Source organism: Podarcis filfolensis (genome assembly GCF_964270895.1).
Source record: "Podarcis filfolensis genome assembly, chromosome: 3".
NCBI lineage: Eukaryota > Metazoa > Chordata > Lepidosauria > Squamata > Lacertidae > Podarcis > Podarcis filfolensis.
In genome coordinates, this window is record NC_139606.1 from 80,864,724 (window position 1) to 80,887,018 (window position 22,295).

The window sequence follows — 22,295 nt, forward strand, 5'->3', positions numbered from 1 at the left end:
ATTATTACAATATAGACAGACAAGCAGTGCGTCCCTCTCTCTGCCCTTTTCCCGTTTGTTTCCTAAATCTGCGCCGTTCATAGTACCTTCTATGTATCTAGCAGGACCTTCCACCTTCTAAGTGAGTGTCGTCATCACTACTACCCGGAAGCTAGGGGGACGCATGCGTGGTCTGGCCGAGGGAGATGGCGACGTTGTCGGAGTTGGAGCTCGAGAAGTCTGACGAGAGAGATGGCGAGGGAGAGGCTGATGATGGAAGCGGCTTTACTCTGGAGGAGGTGCTGCGCCTCGGAGGCACCAAAGTAAGAAAGAGGCCCTGAGGCGGCCAGGAAAGGGGTCTAGGGAGGTCCCTGCGGATCTCTTTCCTTCCACGTGGTGGGAAAGGGGTGAGAGCCTTGGGTCAGCCTGGCTCTTTTCCCTCGGAAAGGATGGGCTTTAACAGGCGGAGTTTCTCCAAAAGTCGAAACAAAATAAAAAAAAATCCTTCCAGTAGCACCTTAGAGACCAACTAAGTTTGTTATTGGTATGAGCTTTCGTGTGCACGCATCTTCAGATACATGAGATAAGAATCCAATGTCTTTATTCAGACCAGGTATCTCCGTGCTTTTAAGTTTGGTAATAAGTTGCAATTCAGCAACTTTTCTTTCCAGTCTATTTCTGAAATTCTTTTGTAATAAGAAAGCTACTTTGAGATCTTGCATAGGGAGACATTCTACACAAAATCTCAAAGTAGCTGTCATTACAAAAGAATTTCAGACTGGAAAGAGAAGTTGCTGAATTGCAACTTATTACCAAACTTAAAACCATGGAGAGACCTGGTCTGAATAGAGACACTGGATTCTTATCTCATAATACATGATAAAGCTATTTTTAGCCATCTCACCCCTTGCTTTTTCCTGTAAGACCAATTGCGTGTTAACAGGTTTACCACACCTATCAGCCAGTCACCCATTCCCACCACCCTTCTGAGTAATACCCCTCCCAACCCTCTCACTATATATAAGGGACTGGTGACTTCTGTTTCAGTGTATCTGAAGAAGTGTGCATGCACATGAAAGCTCATACCAATAACAAACTTAGTTGGTCTCTAAGGTGCTACTGTAAGGAATTTATTTATTTTGTTTTGACTACGGCAGACCAACACGGCTACCTACCTGTAACTTTCTCTAAAAGGGCATTCACCCTGGAAGGAGATGTCATCTGTCTAATGTTGGCTTCTCACGTGTTGCCGTCTTTTCAAACTGGTGGAAATAAATGGCAGATCCGCTGCATGTGTAGCTTGAGGGTTTACACACATAGTATGTGGGCAGCGAACAATTTTTGTTTTCATTTTTAGACATCTCCTCCCTCGCTGGGTTTTATACAAAGAGCCTTCTGGCCCCTTGTGGACCAACAGATAATATTTTAACAGAAATGTGCGGCCACAAATTCTTATGTCACGACTAATCTGTTGTCCTTAATTTTTTTATGTGCAGCCACTGATTAAGACAGATTTTTTCTGATTTTTGTACATGGTTTTTTAGTAAAACAAAAAATAAAAATCCAGCACTTTGAGAGCAGGTGGGACAATTCTTAATACTGGATAGTCCTTACATTGGTGGATATTTCAGAGGTGTGCAAGTAATTTAGAAGCAGTAATGGGCAATGTTGTCTGCGTATGTTATAAGCCTGTTTGCAATATTGATGTTTTATAATGCATGCACTGTCAAATGATGTTATCCATGAACACGTTGCTGAGACAACTTGTTACTTTGTTTTATGCAGCAAGATTATATCATGCTCGCTGCTTTGGATGAGACCGAAGAAATTGTAGATGGTGGGAAAAAAGGTGCCATTGATGATCTGAAGGATGGTGAACTGGAGGCATTTATAAAATCACTGGGTGTGAGCAGCTATTCAAATAAATTCCTGGTTACAGCAGATGATGAAGAAGAGGGAGAAGCAGTTGAAGGAGAACAAAAACTACAAAAAAAAGAGAAAGTCAACCAAAAGGAAGTAAACAAAACTACAGTAGCAAAAAAAGAAAACCAAGTGAAAGGAAGTAAAGAAAAAATAGAGTCAAGTAATGCCCAAGATAATAAGAAACAGTCAGTTCCCAATAGTGCTTTGTTGCATGGAACAAAAAAAGACAAGGAAGTGGACACTTTTCAGTTTCATGAGCGGCAGATACTTCTTATAAAACCAGGGGGGAAATGGTATGATCTGGAGTATACAAATGAATTTTCTACTGAACCCCAAAATCAGTCCCTTGTATCCAAGTATAAGGCTTTGGCTCAAAAGCTTTACCAACAAGAGGCAGACCTCTGCAAGAGTAAGGCAAATCTATGGAAAGGATCATCATCAGCTTGGATGAAAACTGTAGTGTCATCAGGGACTCTTGCTGACAGAATGGCTGCCATGACCCTTCTTATCCAAGATGCTACTGTCCACTCACTTCAGTTTATAGAGACCCTGGTGAATCTGATCAAAAAGAAAGGTAGTAGAAGGCAGAGTTTAATGGCCTTGGATACTTTCAAAGAGCTTCTCATGACACATCTTCTACCAGACAATCGTAAGCTGTACACTTTCTCCCAACATCCCTTTGGCTCTCTGGAGCAGCTCTCAAGTGGCAACAGAGATTCGAGGGACAGGCGCCTGATCTTGTGGTATTTTGAGCATCACCTGAAGCACTGGGTGGCTGAATTTGTGCAAGTGTTAGAATCACTGAGTCATGATCCCCTGGTGGCAACAAAAACCCGTGCTCTTGCTGTTGCGCATGAACTTCTCTGCAACAAGGTAGAGGAAGAGAAAGCTTTTCTTGTGCAGTTAGTAAACAAACTGGGAGATCCTCTAAACAAAATAGCCACCAAAGCATCTTATCTGCTAGAGACTCTGCTTCATAAGCATCCCAACATGAAAGGAGTGGTGTGTAATGAAGTGGAGAGGCTTCTCTATCGATCAAACATTAGCCCCAAAGCACAATACTATGCCATCTGCTTTTTGAACCAGATGGTTCTTAGTCACGAGGAGAGTGAGCTGGCTAACAAACTCATTACACTCTACTTTTGCTTTTTTCGGTCTTGTATCAAGAAAAAAGATGTTGAGTCCAAAATGCTTAGTGCTCTCTTGACAGGGGTGAACAGAGCTTACCCTTATGCTCAGACTAGTGATGAAAAAATAAAGGAGCAGATGAATACTTTGTTTAAGGTTTTGCACCTTGCAAACTTCAGCACCAGCATCCAAGCCTTGATGTTGCTGTTTCAAGTAATGGATTCTAATCAGACTATATCTGACCGATATTACACAGCCCTATACAAGTAAGCATCACATACATTTTAATGTTTCTATTAAGTTGCGTTTTGTAGAATATTTACTGCTGATCAGTTGTTTACGGTTTATATGAATTTAAATTGTGAATATTGTGATGGCAATGGAACTACTTTGTCCTCCTCTGCATATCAGTAGTTGCCCTGTTTGTTTTTGGCATTTGATAGGCAAACTTTTGCTTGATAATTCATGCCAATGTAGACATCTGTAATGTGGAGGGTTTTTTTGTTTTGTTTTGGTTATTATTGGTATTCTCCAATTGATTATCCTTTATTGAAGCAGGGTTGAGCCAAGAGTCTCCTATTGTACTGGTTTTTCTTTCTCCTTCCTCTGAACTCAATTTACAGAACAATCTTAAGTGGGGTGAGGATTGAAGTGGCGGATGATCCAAAGGCTTGCTGGCTTGCACCATCCATGGTTGGCAGTAGAACATGCTTCTTTTTGCCCCTGTACTTATTACAAACCCTTACATTGCCTCTCCAGTTGAAAGAAATGGATGTCCATGGAACTTTCTGCTGGCAGAGTGGAGGACTCACCAGCAAAGGTCCCATCCACTATCCTAACCTGATTGCCCGTGGATCTGAGAGTTAGGTTGCTCTGTGAATGTTTAAATAAAACAAATGTAGAGATCTGAAGGCCCACTTTTACCCAAATTTTCAAAAACGAAAGGAAAAAGAACGAAAAATAAAATAGGTTCCCCCCCCATTTTCCTGTCCCCCCCATGCCTTCAGATATTTTATAAAATGTGACTAATTATGGGATATTATTCATTAAGCAATGGTCCACTTTAAACTAGGGTGAGTAAAAGAAAATCATTTTGTGTCAACAGTAGTAGTAAATGATGCAGCTGTCATATGTTGGTCTGTACCGCAAATTCAGAAGAATGAGTGAATTCATGAGGTTAATGCTGATAATGATTATTTTGTTTTTGCAGGAAGCTGCTGGATCCAGGATTAGCACTGTGTGCCAAACAGTCTATGTTTCTCAACCTTGTCTACAAATCTTTGAAGGCTGATATAGTACTCCGGCGGGTGAAAGCTTTTATAAAGCGATTGCTTCAAGTCACCTGTGTTCAAATGCCACCATTCACCTGTGGAGCTTTGTACCTTGTGTCTGAACTTCTGAAAGTAAAACCAGGGTTACGAGTACAGCTGCAGGATCATGTGGTATGATATCCGTCTTATAAAGTTGTTCTTAGCCTGCCTTTGTACAACTAGCTGTTGACCTCAATTTAAAAAAAATGCTTTCAATCCACAATTTTGGCTTTATATGCTATCCCTGGAATGTAACTTATCAGAGTTTTGCATGATCCCCACACTGGTTTCTTCTTAAATCTGATTCATTTCCTAGGAATCCGATGATGAGGAACATTTTCATGACCTTGAAGAAGCTGAAGAAGAGGAGGAAAAACTTGTAGATGTTGATGAAGAAACAAAAATAATAAAAACAGAAGAATCTGTGAAATCTCATGACCCAGCTTCAGGAGCTTCATGGGTACATCACCAAAATCTAGCAGGTAAAAATTGAAAAATTGTGAGTGAGATTCTGGCAGATGTTGACTGGAATATTTCAGGTCCTAGTAGACGGTATTAAATTCTGCAAACTTTAATCTGAAGGTCGTTACCCAAAGGAAACTTTCCTTATTCAAACTTGTTTATGTGGAGGGGATTGAACGGAGCCAGAGGAAGGCCATCTGCTAAAAGTGTTTGGGAACAGTGTCAGTAGATAAGACATTGCCAGGGTTATGGGCCATTGCTGCTGCTGTATTAACAACTTTCATGAGACATGCACTACTTAAGTGGTGTCCCCCCCCCTTAGTTATATTTCTGTAAGTAAAAAGTGTTTTAAAATGTCATGTCTCATTCACTTCTCCACCCATCTTTTGAGTTAGGCTGTTGTCATTTCCATTTTACAGAATGGAAACTGAAGCCATGAGACTTTGGCTGGGCTCACATAACTCCTCTCATGTCCAAGTCCAGAACTCTTAATTTCTTGTTCACTCTGGTTTCTGATCTGTTCTAGACATCTGGCAGCTCTGTGTAATAATGAGAGTATTCTTCTTTCAACTAATCCTACCAGATGTTGCAATTGCACTAAAAGAAACTGGCTTACCTTCCCACTCTGCTATGTGGGAATTTTGCAATACATGCATTTTGCAGACTAGGTTGTATGAAATTGGAGCAGGGCACAGAGATCTTTGTTGTACCTTTTGTGGTGTTACTGCAGAAGGACTCTCCTGTCTTTAAAATGATCAGGAGAAGATCAGGAGTAGTTGCTCAGGGATGATGGGAGATCACAACATCTGGAGGGTACCAGGTTGACTACTTCTTTGTTGGAAAACTAGGTGTTCCCCTGTTAAGTATCTAGATCTGTTTGTCTTTGATGATACAAAACACGTCTTCTTTTTCAGGTGGCAAGAATTTGGGTAGCTATGACCCATTACATCGAAATCCTTCATACTGTGGAGCTGATAGAACAAGTTTTTGGGAACTAAAGAAGGTACCGTTTTTTCATGAACACCAGGAATTTCAATGTGGCTTTTGTGGGAGGGATCCCAGACAACTTTATTTTATTTTTGCAGACATTTTCCTTTAACAGTGGGTTTGGTATCGTTTCATTGGGTTGGATCCAGAGTTAGAGTAGGCTCATTTAAATCATTGGTGTAAGTTAAGTCTCTTGGAGTTCATCGGACCCATTCTAAGTATGACCAAGTGTAGAGTCAATCTATTGAACAAGTTTTAAGAGGAGAGGAGCCTTGTTCAAAGATTAGTTCTGGCATCTCTCTTGTGACTTTACATTGGAACAGGTCTAAGATAACTTCCACCAGCTTCATCCAGCATAGACACTGCTCAGGAATTATGGGAGTTGCAGTCCAACAACTTATGGAGGTCATCACGTTGGCAATCTTAAGCCTACAGCTCTCTCTCTCTCTTTCTCCTCCCAATAGAGGTTACTTCTCAACATAGGGGATGGTAACATAGTGCTGCAAAACATTTAGATCAACTGCATATCATGGGGAGTTTCCGTACTGGCACCTGCTGCTGGAGCTAGTGCAGAGCCTGTCTGAGGTAGATTCATGTGATAAAAGTGGCACTTAATGTTACATCAAATATGTGGAGACGTCAGTTCTAGAAACTGCCACATGGGGGATTATGGCCCCTTGTTATCTGGCTTCAAAGCTACTTAGGTAATTTATATACTTCAGCTACATTACAGACCAACCAAGAAGTAAGGAATTAGTAACACATTTATTAACAGCAGTTGGAATGGTAATAGACAGAACTTTACTGGTTTACTGTAATCAGCTAAGTATTATGTACTGCAAAACAATATGTTTAGTATTTTATCCCTCTGGTGACCTGTTTTTTGTTAGTCATGTCATGTTTTATGATTTACGTGTGTACAATTTTGTAGCAAGAAAATAATAAATAAGGGGGGGGGGAACCTGGAGTGAAGGTTAAGATTTCCATTTAATCTGTTAATATGGTGCCAAAAACTTGTATTGGAATAATATTTTATATTACAACATTGATTTTATTTTTCCAGCTTTCAGAACACTTTCATCCATCTGTTGCCCTCTTTGCAAAAACTATCCTAGAGGTTAGTTGAATTTCTTACTTTTTTTCACTACTTTGGTTGCCCTCTTGGGTGTCCTGTCACATGTACTTAATGATTTGGATTGCATGTGAATAGTAGTTTCCAGACAGAAATGGGGGCAACAAGTAAATGGGGGAACCATTCTTGATACAAATATTTTTTCCTGTAGAAAACCAGATTGGCTAGGGTTTCCACCTTGCTACAGATATTTAAAGCAGGAGACAAGGCAGTCTTGTTTCTGCCTGTCTCCCACCTGTCCTGTTGTCCACCCCTTTCTTCACTTGTTGTGTGGCACACCTGAAATCCTACGTAGCAGAGCAGGAATAGCCACTGCTGCCTTCCCTCCACTGAAAGGGTTGTGTGTGATCCAGGTTTCAGAGAGGCAACCTATTTCATCTTCCTTCGTCTGAGTAACATCACTTATTTGTCTGCTGAATCCAAACACATGTGATTCTTTTGCCACTTCCATTCATGTATTTCTTGATGCAAATTGACACTATGAATGTTAACTTTGTTTCAGGGGAATTACATTGAATACACAGGTGATCCTCTTCAGGACTTCACTCTAATGAGATTCTTGGATCGTTTTGTGTACAGAAATCCCAAAGCTCCTAAGGGCAAAGGTATGGACCCTATCAACATTTGTCAGGTGTAGCAGATAGGTTAAGGTTAATAACAATTAAATTTTTGTGTGATTTCTTGACTTTCTAATGCAGAGAACACCAGTAGCGTGGTAATGCAGCCAAAGAATAAACAGTCCATGAGTGATGTACGAAATCTTGCGGGTAAGTAAGGAGCTTTCATTCTAAAGATTATAGTCAGTGGTACCCTGATCATAAATACAATGCATTATAAGATCCATCACTTTCAGTGGAAGATATTTGCACAGTGGGTTTTATCCAATATTGTCATTCCATTCAGGAATGGAAGCAGGGCCAATTTTTGCAAATTCCTCCTTCCTGCAGCCCTTATGCTGTTGTGGAGGATCCCCCATCCTCAGTAGTAGAAGGGGAATTGACAAACATATTCCCCCCAAAAATGTTGTGATCCACGGCATCAAACAGAAGGGCAATAAGATTTTTTTAAGCATTTGGATGCAGGAAATAACAAGTGTTCCTTTGATGTAGCTAACACTCTTCACTGTTAGATGCCAGAAACCTTATTCCTTTTATCATAAGTGTATCATTAGAGTGAGCCAGAAAGACTATGGTTTGTGCAAGCACAAACCATTCTATTTTGGGGGAAAGCAGGCAGTAAGTCACCCCCATGTTCTTTCACACCTGGTTTGCTGTTTCAGCAAGCAGTTGGGTAAATGAAGGTTGTAATTTGTTTTTTTAATACTATATCTCCTGTTAGTTCAGTATAAAAACATGTAAACAAATTTATATTGACTGTGTAAGTGGAAAACCAGAAAAATTCTGGAAGACTGTTAAACATAAGAAGAGCCTGCTGGATCAGGTCAGTGGCCAGTCTAGTTAAGCATCTTGTTCTCTCAGTGGCCAACCAGATTCCGGCGGGAAACTTGCAAGCAGGATTTGAAGACAAGCCCTCTCCCCTCCTGGGGTTTCCAGCAACTAGAATTCACAAGCATTACTGCTGCTGGCTGTGGAGGCAGAGCACAGCCATCATGGCCAGTAGTCTTCAGTGGCCCTCTCCTCCGTGAATTTGTCCATTCTTTTAAAGTCTTCTAGGTTGGTGGCCATCACTGTCTCCTGCGATAGCAAGATCTATAGCTTATCTATGTGCTTCATGGATTCCTTTTATCATTCCCGACTCTTTCAGCATTTCGTTTCATTGGATATCTATGAGTTCAAGTGTTATGAGAGAGGCAGAGAACTTTTTCTCTACTTTTCTCCATGCTGTGCATCATCGTATAAACTCCTATTGTGTCACCTCTCACTCACATTTCCTCTAAACTAAAAAGTCCCAAACACTGCAATCTTTCTTCAAAGCGAGTCACTCCATCTCCTTGATCTATTTTGGTTGCCCTTTTCTGATCCTTTTCCAACTCTGTAATATCCTTTTTGAGGTGGAACAATCAACATTGCACACAGTATTGCAAATGCGGTTGCATCACAGATTTGTATAATGGTATTACGATAGTGGCCATTTTATTTTCAATTCCTTTGCTAATGATCCCTAGCGTGGAATTTGCCCACTTCACTGCTGCTGCACACTGGGTCAACAGCTTCATCTATTACGACCCCAAAGTATTGTTCCTAGTCCATCACCATCAGTTCAGAAGTCGTAAGTGTGAAATTTGCCCTGACATGCATCACTTTACACTTACTTACATTGAATTGCATCTGCCATTTTACTACCTATTCACTACCTATTGGAGAGGTCCTTTTGGAGCTCTTCACAATCTCTTTGTTTTATTTGTTTTGTTTCAACGACCCTGAACAATTTAATATCATCGGCAAACTTGGCCCCTCACTGGTTACTTCTAACTCTAGATTGTTTATGAGCAAGTTAAAAGTCCAGGTCCTGATACCAATCCCTAGAGGACTCCACTTTCTCTGTTTGGAGAACTGTCCATTTATTCCTCCTCTGCTTCCTACAACTTAGTCAATTTGTGATCCGCAAGAGGATAGCTATTTCAGAAGGAGAGACGTCACATTAAGAAAATTGAAGGAAGGGGGAGTGATGTTATTGGATACAGAGTTCATTGTTAGACTCTCAGAAGTAGGATCCAGATGAACAGTTAAGGCTTTAACTCATTAACATTACGGCTAAGGATATTCATGTTATGTAAACACCAGTAATGATGTGATACACAATAGTGGTTTTGTGGGACCTCTCAAATTTCTATTTGTAATCCATGTTCCCATGGTATCCTATAACTACATTTCTTCTGCCTAAGTGATCTAAGTAAGAAAAATTAAATTTAGCTTGCATTATATAATAGATTTACTTGATTTACTGTTTAATGTTAGGTTATTTTTTAATTTAAAAGTTAAATTCCTTTTACATTCTGAACTTTTATGCACTGGATCCCCCCCCCATTTTTTATAGACTGGGTGGGTGAGGGAGGGATATTCATTTTGCACAGAGAGATTTAGTTGCTCTCACTGGATTGGTTGGTTTTGAAGCTAGCAGCCCTAAAGACATTGCTTAGGGAAAATGTGTATGACGTGGCATTTGAATAACCTTTATAGCAAGTTAATTTGATAAACAACCACCAGTTCTTTATTATTTTATTTCCAGTGAATAGCAAGGAATTCCTTGCCCAAGATGAAAGCAAAATCCCAGTAGATGAAGTCTTTTTCCACAGGTATTGACATCTTTGATTGAGACTTCCATATGTTCATTGCTCTTAATTTTCTTTCCTTTGGGGAGGGTTTATTCTTGGAGACACTTTCTACTGTTGTGAAAGTTTTACTGCAAATCACTTCCATGTATTTTTATAGGATAGGGGGATCACGGCTGGGAAAAACGGATATTTCAAATTACTAGATAAGATCAGTGGAGGAAAAAAGCTTTTTATAAAACACATCCATTTCTAGACAACAGTTCCTTGGAATGTTCCATACATCACAGCAAAACAGCAGGGAATTTGCCCAGAATAACTGTGCTGTTATGACTCCTGTTCTTCCATCAGGTCAGCAGCAGCACTTGTATGTATTATGGGATGCACTGGTTGGTTGCTGGTGATTCTGTTTTAGCCCTGGAGAAGGCAGTGTACATACATCTGCTTGCAAATAAGACAACTGCTTATCTAGTCTTATATGACCAGAATAAGAATCTGGAAATGGCAGATTGGCAGATGTCTGGCACATAGCTAGCCCCATCTCTATAACCTTTTGGGAATGACTTGTCTGTTAAAATGGATATGAAGGATTGGGCTTTTTTGTGCTGGAATGGGAAAAATGCTAAGTAAGGTAGGAGATGTGGGAAGATCATTACAGCTGTTTGAACGTAAACCAGATCGATTTTATGTTATCATTCATGACATTGTGGCACATCAGATGTTTATTGTAGTGTTTTACCATGGAGGAGGGGGAAGGATATATAACCCCTCACAAGCGCCATGTGGCAGCGTGACTTTCTGTTAGCGTTTGGAAAGAAATGCCCCCACAGTAGCCCTGAACCAAAGGCTCTTTTTGCCAGCAAATGAATGTTGCAACATCACACTGTGATAAATCAACTTGCTACCCTGATATTACAGGGTGGTACTAGCCCAGTTATCTTTATAATACAGGAATGAGAAACCTCAGGCCTGGGGACCATACATGTTCCTCTCGGCCTCTCCATCTGGTCCTCATAATGTTCCCCAGGCCACACCCTTCACTTGGCCTGCTTTGCAACCCAAATGTTTTTGTTGGGCTGGAAAGTGTCCTTGAATTCTAGTGCTTCTTGTCTGGTTAGAACGTAGAGAGGGGTGTGGGAGTCTGTGTAGAAACCAGACTAAAGTACAAAGATGAAATTTACATGAATTGCTCTTGAAAGGTTGTTGCAATAGGAAGTAATGACTTTAAAACAGTAGGAAATTGCTTGATGCTTAGGCAGGTTTAACGTCTCGAAATATCCTTATTTTAAGTTCATCAAATCAGGATGTCTTAATAGCCATGTTTTATACGAATGTGAAAACATTTCTTTTTAATACGCAGATTTTATAAAAAGTTGGACTTGGAGAAGGAGAAAAGGAAACCTGCGAGAGATGATGAAAGTGTGGAAGATGTGGATGATGAAGAGTTTGAAAGAGCTTTAGGTAAGACTTGTCCCATCCTGTCCCATTCAAAGAGATGTAGAGGACTTTGGCTTCCCTTGAAGATGGGTAGTAATCCTTTAGCAGTTCTTCTAAGACTGGTCAGTAGATGGAACTCAAGGTTATGTGAATTTCCAGTTCAAAGATATGGGTGGGGAGATGAGCCAACTCAAGCTAAACAACTGCTTACACTACAGTGTTGCCTGGTTGCTCATCTGGTATTTGCTCCTCTAAAACTTGGCAAATTCCAGATTTGATATTTGGTCCTGGTCTTGGTGGGTTGTTAGGTGGCAGTTGCTTCATGCAAGAATATAGGGCATATTGCAAATTATAACAAATTGCACTTTGAAACAATTTGTTTTAAATACCAAATCAAAATGTTTTGATTTTGCCACCTTCTTTCTTTCAGATTCATTTGAACATGATAGTTATTTTGATACACTTGTCAATGAGGACCTTAATTTTGCTGAGTAAGTTTTTTTAATGGGAATAAATAAAGATATGAAGTTAAGAGTTTCTGCATGGGCACCATGAACAACTTGATAAAGCAAATAGAGTAAATGGAGTGTATTATGTATGTGCATTATGTCACAAGGCTCGTCTAAAACTTTGTGCTCTGTGGGAAAAAAGTTTGTTAAATATACCTCAAGTGTATTCAGAATCCCCCTTCCCTCCTGAAATATGGCTACATTACTTCTGCAATTATGAATCAACCAAATTACAAGGAAGTTGTTGCAATTTCTGTGTAAAACGAACAGCCAGACTTCATCTCCCTTGATCTCCTTAGTCATGATCTAGTTTTGGGGAGGAGGAGATTTGAGAACCTGAGCTGCGACTCCTAGGGGTGCAGATAGTTGTGAAGATCAGGGCACCTTCTTCCCTTTTCCTTGGGAAGCATTTGTATTCTGCCTTATCTTCTACACTGGCCTGCCCGGTAACTTTTGGCCCGCCAGCTGCCATTGTACATAGCATGGCCAATAGTTGAGGACGATGGGAGTTGTAGTCCAAATGCATCTGTAGGGCTGCAGGTTCATCCTCCATACTGTTAAGTATGATGTGGATCAATCTAGCTGCTTTTATCCTGCTGCCTGGCAAATATACATCTATCTATCATCTATCTATCTATCTATCTATCTATCTATCTATCTATCTATCTATCTATCATCTATCTATCGTAGAGATGAGAACCTGCTGCTGAATGGGCCTGAGCTAACATATCTTGTAGGTTCCACTAACACTAGTATTCCTTTTTCATCCGTAGGCATGTATTAGGAGGGTGGTGTAATCTACCTATCAGGTAGTAGTTTAGAGTGATGAAAGCTGTAACCCGATACACACCAAGTGGGAATAGGCACTACTGAAAACAATGGGGTTTAGAATTGCAGAGTCAATGACATGATGAGATATATCTTCTGAGCGATTGTGCTGCTTTATATGTGAACATGGATTGAAATAGTTTACTCTTAAATGAAGGAATCTCAAAGGAAAGCTCAACCACATTTGGCTTTAGAGACCAGTTTTTCCACAGATGGATCACTTTGGGTTCCTTCCCCCTACCCCATTTCCACTCCCTCTTAGCTGAACAATTTGGCAGCACACAGCACTTCCCCCTTGCTGGCTCAGAAAGCAGGCAAAGTGATTTTCACACGCTTATTGTCTGCTGGTGTTCCCACTGCCTTAAATTTCATACACTCTGAAATGTTAGTATTACAATAAAACAGGCTTTTGGGTGGAATACTGATACGCTAGGATCTTGGTATATTATATAAGGAGTTTATAGCAGATTTCATTTAACAATTCCCTTGTTATTTAGCATTGTGAAAATATCTGTAGAGTACTTTATGAACTCATTTATTGTGGAAATACTCTTGTTATGTGCCTGATAATTTTGGAGTGACCCTATGGGCATTCATCCAGTAAAACCCCATAAACCAGCTTTGCAATTTGCTATTCCTAGAGCAGGCAGTTTTACTGGTCGAAAGAGAATTGATCAAGTAATGGTCTAGTATTTTGTAAAGCTGCTAACATTCTGTGCTGTATCCAGTGGTATTGTCCTGTTTGTACAATGTCTTTTGCTTCCCTAATGGAACTTACCCTCCCACCCCTTGTAAAATCCCCCTAAATCTATTCTGGGGCATGCAAGGAAAGGAGATGAAGTGGGATTATTCTATGGATAGAAACCACCAAAACCTGTTTAGTTATAGTATATGCATTAGTTTAACAAAATTTGAGTGTTTTGTTTATAGACTAAAGTCTGTATTGCTTGCTGTTTGTGATCTTTCTAAGCATTATGAGAAAGTTGGATAGGTGGATTTTCTAAAAGCTTTTTAAATTGTATTTTTAAATCAAATTCTAGTAATATAAAAAGCAAAGGGAAAAAGAAAAGCCAAAGTGATGAGGCAGCATTGGATGATTCAGAGGAGGATGATTTTGACGACCTTGATGATGAGGAAGTATCTCTGGGTAGTATGGATGAAGACTTTAGAGAAGATCTTGATGAAGATGGAGGGACTTTTATGGATGTCTCAGATGATGATAAAGCTCCAGGTAAAAACACGAATGCACTTATTGCCAAATTATTCAATTGCTCGCTTTGTTAAAACACAGATTTTAAATGCCATAGGTACCTACTTGTTTGCCTTAGTGTTCCACCAGATATTTATGTGATTTAGCTGGAGCAGAAGACCACATAAGTTAGGTGTGGTGGTGGACAGATCCGAAGGATGCATGTGCCAAGGCTGATAACGAATCATCAGAAATAAGTGTTGCATCTGCCCCTGCATCCTGTAGAGCAGTGTTTCCCAAACTTTAGTCTCCAGCTGTTTTTGGACTATAACTCCCATCATCCCTAGCTAATAAGACCAGTGGTCAAGGATGATGGGAATTGTAGTCCAAAAACCAAGTTTAGGAAACACTGCTCTAGAGCCTAATTTCATGTTAACATTGGGTCACATTAACACTGTTGACTAAACTAAAATGACAGTAATTGGACCAAGCTGTAGTATTTTTATGTGCAACAAGCATGGTTGAATGAACGGTGCTGTCCTATTGCATTTTCAGTATTCAGAAACAGTGTAGAAACATCTGAGCTGACTAGGAGTAGCCGTTTTGTGGAGTCTGTTCATAGGAAGTGAGATAACCACAATGTTTCAGGCAGTTGGTTACTTTCTCTGCACGAAAGCGGAAAGTGTTTTCATATTGACAAATCATCCGCTTTATGATGTAGTCTGAGTAAAAGTTTTAATAGCTTTCCTTTTTGATAGATGACAATAAAGAGGAGCATGTCAAGCCTGCCAGTAAGAAAGGCAAAAGAAAAAAAGAAATGGATTTTGCTGGATTGATGAAAGGTAACATAAAGACCTCTTAATATTTGATAAAAACTGAGACAGCCTTGGGTGTCAGAATGCTGAGGGGTTTTGTAGCAGCCTGCCTCTCTGCTAGAAATGTGACTCATCACTAGTTTGCTGTCTTTTCACTCAGAATTGTGAAGTTTCTGAGAGCGCCAGGGGTCTGTATTAGCTGTGCTGGCTAGATATAAGGCACTTGAGCTTCAATCATATATCCTCTTTCCTAGAAGTAAGCCCCACTGAACTCAGTGGTATTTACTTGTGCATTTATTTGTATAGGATTGCACTGGTCATTAATAGATCCATTAAAGGAAAATGACACAAGAGACCGAATTTACTCTGCAGAATTTACTCACCTAATCACATTGACTTTTAACATTCTGTTTTGGTTAGTGTCTGAAAATCTGCATGTCCAGTTTGAGGAAGGAGAGGTAGGAATGAACTATAAGGTATTAAGAAAACCAGAGCAGTGTGTAGTTGTTATGGGGAGACAACATGTGGTAGTGATAGAAAGTGTGATACAGTACTGTATAGAAAGTGCACTTATTCTTTGTCAAGAAATAATTAATTGATTTTCATATCAGACACAGAAAACCAGATGGAAAGGATTAGTTCAGTTTTCAGCAGGATAGTTTTTTCTTTCAGCTGTACATCTGAAGTCTTATCAGAGATGACAAAGGATAACTGGTTTAGAACTTGATTTAAAAAATGCAATGGTTAGATGATATTTGCCCAAGCTCTTAAAGAACTAGCATGTAAAACTGCTAAGGTACTTTATAGTTAGCAAAATCCCTTTCCTTATCTAGAGGAATAGTAAGTGGTAGACTATTTGATACCAGGGACAGTGCTGTCAAGAAAGTTAGAGATCATTTGTTTATAAAACTTTGAGAAAATGTTTTTAAAAGGATGGAATTTTAAATATAGCACCTTGTTGCAGATAGTGTAGAAGAGCCTGAGAAGTTCTTCTTGGGAGTCTCTTCCTGTTTTCTGCTCAAATCCATTCCCCACCCAACAAACACTGCGTTTTGTTCTTCATGTAGAATAAATAATTGCATATTAATGTTTTAAAGGGTCAAAAGAAAACAAGAAAAGAAAACTCAAAGACACTGGCATCCTTGCTACTGCAGAAGAAGTAGGTGCCACCAAGTTTTCTATTTTTTAAAATGTCTTTGGTCTGCTGGTTATCAATGTACTAATCATCATCTTTCTTTTGAAGTTTGGTTCCTTGCTGGATGAAAACATTGGGTCCAAGTTTGATAGTATTGGGATGAATGCAATGGCTAACAAAGATAATGCAAGTAAGTGAATTTCCCTATGTTCAGCAAATATATTTACCTGTCAGGCATTCCAAATGCTCATGTGATGGTTTTAGAAAGGTATTTTAATTAGTTTCATTTGAAACAAATGGAGGAGCATATTTATTTGATTTCTATCCTGCTTTTTCTCCCAGTTGTACCTTTTCTTCCCCTGTGCCGCCCGTGCGCACTGCACACTTCATGTCCCCATCTGTCCTGTGTTGATCAGGAAAGTCTGAAAAGAGCTTCTAAGTGTGTTCTGAAGGGTGCTTCTAAATGCCTTCTAAGGATTCCTGCTCAAGAGGAAGTTGATTGACTCCAATGCATTTAGAAGCCCTCTTCAGACCTTCATGTTCAACTCGGGAAGGTGGTTGGGATGCATCTGGAGCACACAAAGCCTGCCCACTTTGAGCCTCATGGGATCCTGCTGGATAGGAATCCAGAGGGCTTAAGATTCCAGTTATATCCTCCCATATCCAAAAATTACATGGATAACCCAATTCCAGTGTATTGCATTATTTATAGGATGTCTATAGGCATTTGAACCTTATAGAATAAGAGAGAACTCTTGATGGACTTGACAGTCATATAACTAGCTGTTCAGTCTACTAAAGTAGAATTAGACCTTTGTGTATTATCTCCAGCTGCTCTCTAGCAGCTTTCTCAAAAAGAGAGCTGCATGGTCACCTGGAGAATCTTGTCAATTCCCTTTTTCCCAATTACTACCTCCCACTGTGAACTTAGCTTAATTTTGTGCAGATTATTCTTGTCTTAGTCCTGTAGTCTAAAACACCGTTTAAATTTCTGAAAAGCATTCTGCATCTAAGAAATTACAACAGGCCCATTATGCCTGTAGTACAAGTCAAATGCCAGGGGAAATTTGCCTGCACTCTTTAGCCAGATGAGAGCCTGTGCTGTATGGCAGCTTGAAAGGACTGTACTAATGTTTTACACAGCATTTTCAAGCAGATTAATGAAGATAGGTCCTAAGCATTTATACATCCAGTAGGGCTGAGTGTCACTTTTAGACAAAGTGGATCACAATTGGTACTTAAGATATTATTGGAACATCCCAAAATGGAAGTGAGCCACTAACTGCTATGTCGCCCAACACACAGAGAAGTATTGATCAAGCTGGGAGCACAGTAACCAAACCTCCTTAAATGCCTATTCTAGGTAACCTTTTTGAACAGACTGTTCAGCATGCTATCATAAGTGGGCACTCTTAAGAAACATGTTAAATGGAATTTGAAATAAATTGCTTGGTTATGCACCACCTAAGATTTCAGGAGTGGGTGGGTATGTCAAACAAATATTTTGCTCCATCCCTTTTATGCAAGGATTCCACCCTGTGCTTTAACTTACAAAAAACATGCTTCTTTGGAAGCTATATGATCAACTTAATTTGCCAATGGTACAATGGATGAAATTTACCAAAGGCAATTCGTTTATGGAAATTCCAGTTGTACATGGTATGTTTCTGGATTTTGGGCTCTTGCTAATAACTTTTTAAAAATTCTTAAGTTTGCATTTGTAGAAAAGTATATCATGATTAGCACTGAATCTTCAACTTGATATAATTTGTTCCTCATTGGCCCAAATTACATTTAAGTTTGAAAAATGTAAGTTGTTTGAGACAAGATGGACTGTTGAAGGTGAGGAGGGAACTCTGTATTTATTTGTACATAAAGCATTTTGTGTTTTTTAGGACAAAACATAGCAGAGAGTTTGTCGGTCATGAATCTCTAACTCATGCAGTATTCTTTGCATCCATAAAACTCAAGGCCAGATTTTCCCAGGATGTAGTCACTCCAAACTTATCTATGTGCTCTCTGTCTTCCTCCATTAGATGTCAAACAGCTCAGATGGGAGGAAGAACGCAACAGGTGGATTCACAATAAGGATGTGAAGAGCATCATCAAGCAGAAAAAGAAGTTTAGACACAAAATGCTGAAAAACAAACACAAAAGTAAAAAGACAAGAAAATAAATATGAAGATATTTAATGTAAACATTTAAAAATATTTTTACTTACAATTAGCTTTTGCTGATTAACCATGCTGCTTGATCTTTCTCCCTTTTTTCGTGAAAACCAGCGTATTCATTACATTTGTAATAAACTATGAAAATAGAAGAGAGTCTTTTTTATCTTTTGCATAACTGAATGAAGATTGACTTTTGAAGATCTAATTTTGATTGAATATATCTTTCTGATAAAATTGTAGTAGGATTTCCTTTTAATCTGCACTTGAATGTTTTTGGTTTTTTTTAAAGTGTTGGGGAAAAAGAATTACACCAACATTAATTATCACATACCTTCTAGGATGGATGGGTATCTCCTGTGCATTTTTTGTCTGAAATCTGAGAAAATAAAAACGTTAAGTTTGTAACAACAGTACAGTGCACAAGATTTCAGTCACAAAAATTAAGTAGTGTACATTTTATTACATGGTGGCTACATTTCTTAGGTTTTTTTGGTCAGTCATAAATATCTGTGGTAATCTTACAGGTAATGCAGCAACTTGGTTGTTTAGCCTTCTCAGGCTGTATTTCCAGTTGAAGACTTGCAGAACTTAGGCTTGTCACATTGGGCATAAAAGTTGAAAAAGGGAAGGCTATCAGACTCAGGTATATTTTAAAATCTCAGTGGTAGGAAGTCTCAAGATAGCACAAATTAATCTTTTAACACATTGCATCACTGGTCTAAAACATGGCAGGGGGATGTATGAAGTTCTCATTGTTTGTATTGAGATCCGCAGGGAGGGCAGTGCCTTGCCCTTCGGCTGCTCTCATATCCAGAATGTGCCCTACCTTTCACTTTAAAAGTGGCATATTGGAATTTGTCATGGTCTATCTCAGTTTAAGGAAGAACAGGTGGTGGTGGTGGTTTTTTTAAAGGTGTGCCACAGAGTTCTATTACAATAGTAACTCAAATTCTCCTTGTCTATCCTGAGCATTACCAATGTAATGCTCCTCGTAATGTGCAAAAGTATCCATGCCAAATAAAGCATGGAGGAAGCTTTTTTCCATTACATGAATATACAACAGCTCCACCCAAAGGAGCCCTGTTCTTAAGTTAGTCAGTACACAGAAGTGAAAATAGGATGCCTGAATGTGAAATATCAGTCTAGGTTGGGAACAAAGACCTGCACATATCAGCACTGCCTAATCAGCACCAGGCCTACCCATGACAAGCAGGGAAGATCTGAAATAAGCTTCTTCACATTCTTCCTTGATTGCAAGTACATGCCTCTGTGCAACTGAACCTAGAAAAGTGTGCAAGTGTGAAATGTGCATACCTGGCACAGGCAGGGTTTGTGTGTGCAGCCCCATGACCCCTATGCAAATAGATGTTTTCTGTTCAGAGACAATGCCTGTGAAAAAATGCTGATGACTGGTAGTATGGTACATGACAACCTAAACAGGCTAGCTCCTGAGACCTACTGTAGTTGAAATAATTCCAAAAGCTGAAGAGCTGTTCCAAACAAACAGCTTAACGGCTATATCAGGAATTTTGCAGTAAAATTAGAGAATGCCACCTTCAAGGAAAACTTCCTAATAGGCAATGGATATAGTTGCTCAGAGGGGACGCGGGTGGCGCTGTGGTCTAAACCACAGAGCCTAGGGCTTGCTGATCAGAAGGTAGGCGGTTTGAATCCCCACAACGGGGTGAGCTCCCGTTGTTCAGTCCCAGCTCCTGCCCACCTAGCAGTTCGAAAGCACGTCAAGTGCAAGTAGATAAATAGGTACCGCTCCAGTGAGAAGGTAAACAGCGTTTCCGTGCACTGCTCTGTGGACTGACTGTTATTTGAAAAAATAATGAGACATATAGTTTGTTACCTTGATTATTATCCATTTTAATATATAGTGCATATGCGCTAGCAACTCCGATAAATTCCACTAATATAACTCCTTTGAAAATCTTCCTTCCAAGCTCAGGATTCATGGCACAGCTAGTCCCAAAGTTCTAGAAACAGAGGGGAACAAACATTTCATTAATGATATAAAAATTTTATCAGAACAGGAAATAACTGATTTGTACATATGGTTTGATCAGAGGGATACTGAAGTATATTTGAAGAGGGGCCCCAATGGGCTATCAAAGGAGAAGAGAGAACAAGAGGCAGGATTTGCTTTCCACTTACTGTGCTCTGCTGAAAGTTCCAGTGCCTTCTCTTAATATTGAACATGTACTTATTCAGACAGTCATCTTTTGCTACAGGGAGAATGCTGACAACTGTGTAGCAGCTCAGAGGCTGTGCTGTGAATTAAGAATCCATCAGTTGAAAATTTAGCTATGGCCTTTTAAGTTGACAATTTAGGTGGCCTTTTAAGCATACAACTCTGAGTCTGCAATAAGGGGAAACTTAACTTGACATAGCTGATTTTTAAAATCATGAATGAGAAGTACTTTGAACAGTCTTTAAAACTTTGGAATCTAAGGTGTAACGGTAAATGCAATTTCTAGAGTAGCTGTGACAGGATATTTCAGCAAACAAAAGGAATCTTGTGGCACCTAAAAGACTAAATATTTTATTATGACAAGCTTTCAGAGGACTAGTCAACAAAACCCAATGTTTCAATAAAGTGATTGTCTTTGTTGGAATCAAAGTAATGAAACATGGTAAGATTCCTGTCTGTTGAGGATTCCGTACATGACCTCAGACACTACTGGTGAGGTTATGTATGGTTGATCCACTTACATGTTTATCATGGATTGACTGTAGAATAAAGGGATGGTGTGCACAGGTGAACCAGTTATTCAGCACAGGTGACACTTTCAATTTATCCAACTTGAAGACAAAAACAATATTCAATAGACAATTTGCAGCTTGAGCCAAGAGCTCAAATTAAGCATGTATCCACTCCAGTGTACAGGGAACCAAACTGTAGCCATACTTCAGAGGGCTAACTGGAATGGTAGCTTAGCAGTGTGATTCTAACCATGAATTCAAATGGGGCTTACTCCCTGGTAAATGGTGATAGGATTGCAGCCTTGATTTCCTACACGGAACGAATTTATGTGCTGCAAGTGGTATACCATCCTATGTGCAGTTTGACACGAATGGTGAAAACGTGTCTGTTTTGTTGCATAATAATAATAAATTATTTGTACCCCGCACATCTGGCTGGGTTTCCCCAGCCATTCTGGGTGGCTTCCAAAAGAATATTGGAAACAGGATAAAACATCAAACATTAAAAACTTCCCTAAACAGGGCTGCCTTCAGATGTCTTATAAAAGTCAGATAGTTGTTTAATTCCTTGACATCTGATGGGAGGGCGCCACTACCTAGAAGGCACTGCTAATTGCATAGTGGACTGCATTAACATTTAAGGATCTTGTAAATGATATTTAATAATTTTGCAACGTTTTTAAGTTCTGTGGGTTTTGTTTGGTATTGTATATGGGTGTTATTTCTTTCCCCCTCCTTTTCCCTTCCCCCTTTTCACATCTTACTTTAACCTGTGCAATTACACACACACACACACAATATTTATATATACCGTGTTTATGGAATAAAATCTTACCCGGCTACAAGTGATCGCCAAAGACGAAAGAGAGAAGATTTATATAAAAATTTGTATATATAGTTAGTTAGACAGAACTGCAGGGGATCAACTAGAAGCACAACCTGTGCAATTTCCCTTACAGAAGTCACCTGAGCAGCTGGATTTTCTAAGCTGAGCCCCTCCAACTCCCCTTTGTGCAGGGGAGGCTACCAGCCGCGCAGCCAATGGGCCAGTCTGGGCAGCCGAAGGCAGGACAAGAAGCATCTCTCCTCCTCTCCTTGGAACTGCTATCGGCCTACCCTCGGCTGGCCACGTGACTTCAGCCCGCCCACCAACCAGCAGAGCAGACAAGCCGGGAACAAAAGGACTTCCTCCTTTTTTTGTTTCTTCCTCTTAGAGTCACTTTCGCTGCTCATATTAAGACACAAAGGCTGCAGCCGTACCTCGCCGTCTCTGCTCCGCTCCAAAGGTGCGAGCGGCGCTTTACCGTCGGTAACAAACGCACCGCGTCCGCCTGTGCGTAGTCCAGACC

General features: G+C 39.8%; 2 protein-coding genes across 2 annotated transcripts; one reads left to right on the forward strand and one right to left on the reverse strand.

Moving 5' to 3' along the window:
- Nucleotides 1-53: 53 nt before the first annotated feature.
- CEBPZ (CCAAT enhancer binding protein zeta) lies at nt 54-18,386 on the forward strand. The gene is made up of 16 exons (XM_083604241.1): nt 54-302; nt 1,765-3,296; nt 4,241-4,472; nt 4,657-4,822; nt 5,717-5,805; nt 6,853-6,906; nt 7,424-7,526; nt 7,620-7,688; nt 10,111-10,177; nt 11,514-11,614; nt 12,021-12,081; nt 13,968-14,158; nt 14,875-14,958; nt 16,029-16,090; nt 16,175-16,256; nt 18,103-18,386. The coding sequence occupies exons 1-16, from the start codon at nt 186-188 to the stop codon at nt 18,240-18,242; spliced, it is 3,150 nt and encodes a 1,049-aa protein (XP_083460367.1). The 5' UTR covers nt 54-185; the 3' UTR covers nt 18,243-18,386.
- Nucleotides 17,910-21,283, reverse strand: CEBPZOS (CEBPZ opposite strand). Its single transcript, XM_083604415.1, has 4 exons — nt 20,093-21,283; nt 18,569-18,613; nt 18,288-18,372; nt 17,910-18,203 (listed from the first exon to the last, which is right to left on the reverse strand). The coding sequence occupies exons 1-3, from the start codon at nt 20,196-20,198 to the stop codon at nt 18,290-18,292; spliced, it is 234 nt and encodes a 77-aa protein (XP_083460541.1). The 5' UTR covers nt 20,199-21,283; the 3' UTR covers nt 17,910-18,203; nt 18,288-18,289.
- Between the last annotated feature and the right edge of the window lie 1,012 nt (nt 21,284-22,295).

Bases quoted from the DNA above. Each gene is read 5' to 3' on its own strand.
- CEBPZOS (XM_083604415.1), bottom strand. From the start codon at position 20,198: ATGAATCCTGAGCTTGGAAGGAAGATTTTCAAAGGAGTTATATTAGTG. The intron at 18,614-20,092 runs GTAACAAACTAT...TTATTTTCTCAG, and splicing joins TAAAATGGATAATAATCAAG to ATTTCAGACAAAAAATGCAC. The intron at 18,373-18,568 runs GTATGTGATAAT...CTATTTTCATAG, and splicing joins ATACCCATCCATCCTAGAAG to TTTATTACAAATGTAATGAA.
- CEBPZ (XM_083604241.1), top strand. From the start codon at position 186: ATGGCGACGTTGTCGGAGTTGGAGCTCGAGAAGTCTGACGAGAGAGAT. The intron at 6,907-7,423 runs GTTAGTTGAATT...ACTTTGTTTCAG, and splicing joins TTGCAAAAACTATCCTAGAG to GGGAATTACATTGAATACAC. The intron at 10,178-11,513 runs GTATTGACATCT...TTTAATACGCAG, and splicing joins GATGAAGTCTTTTTCCACAG to ATTTTATAAAAAGTTGGACT.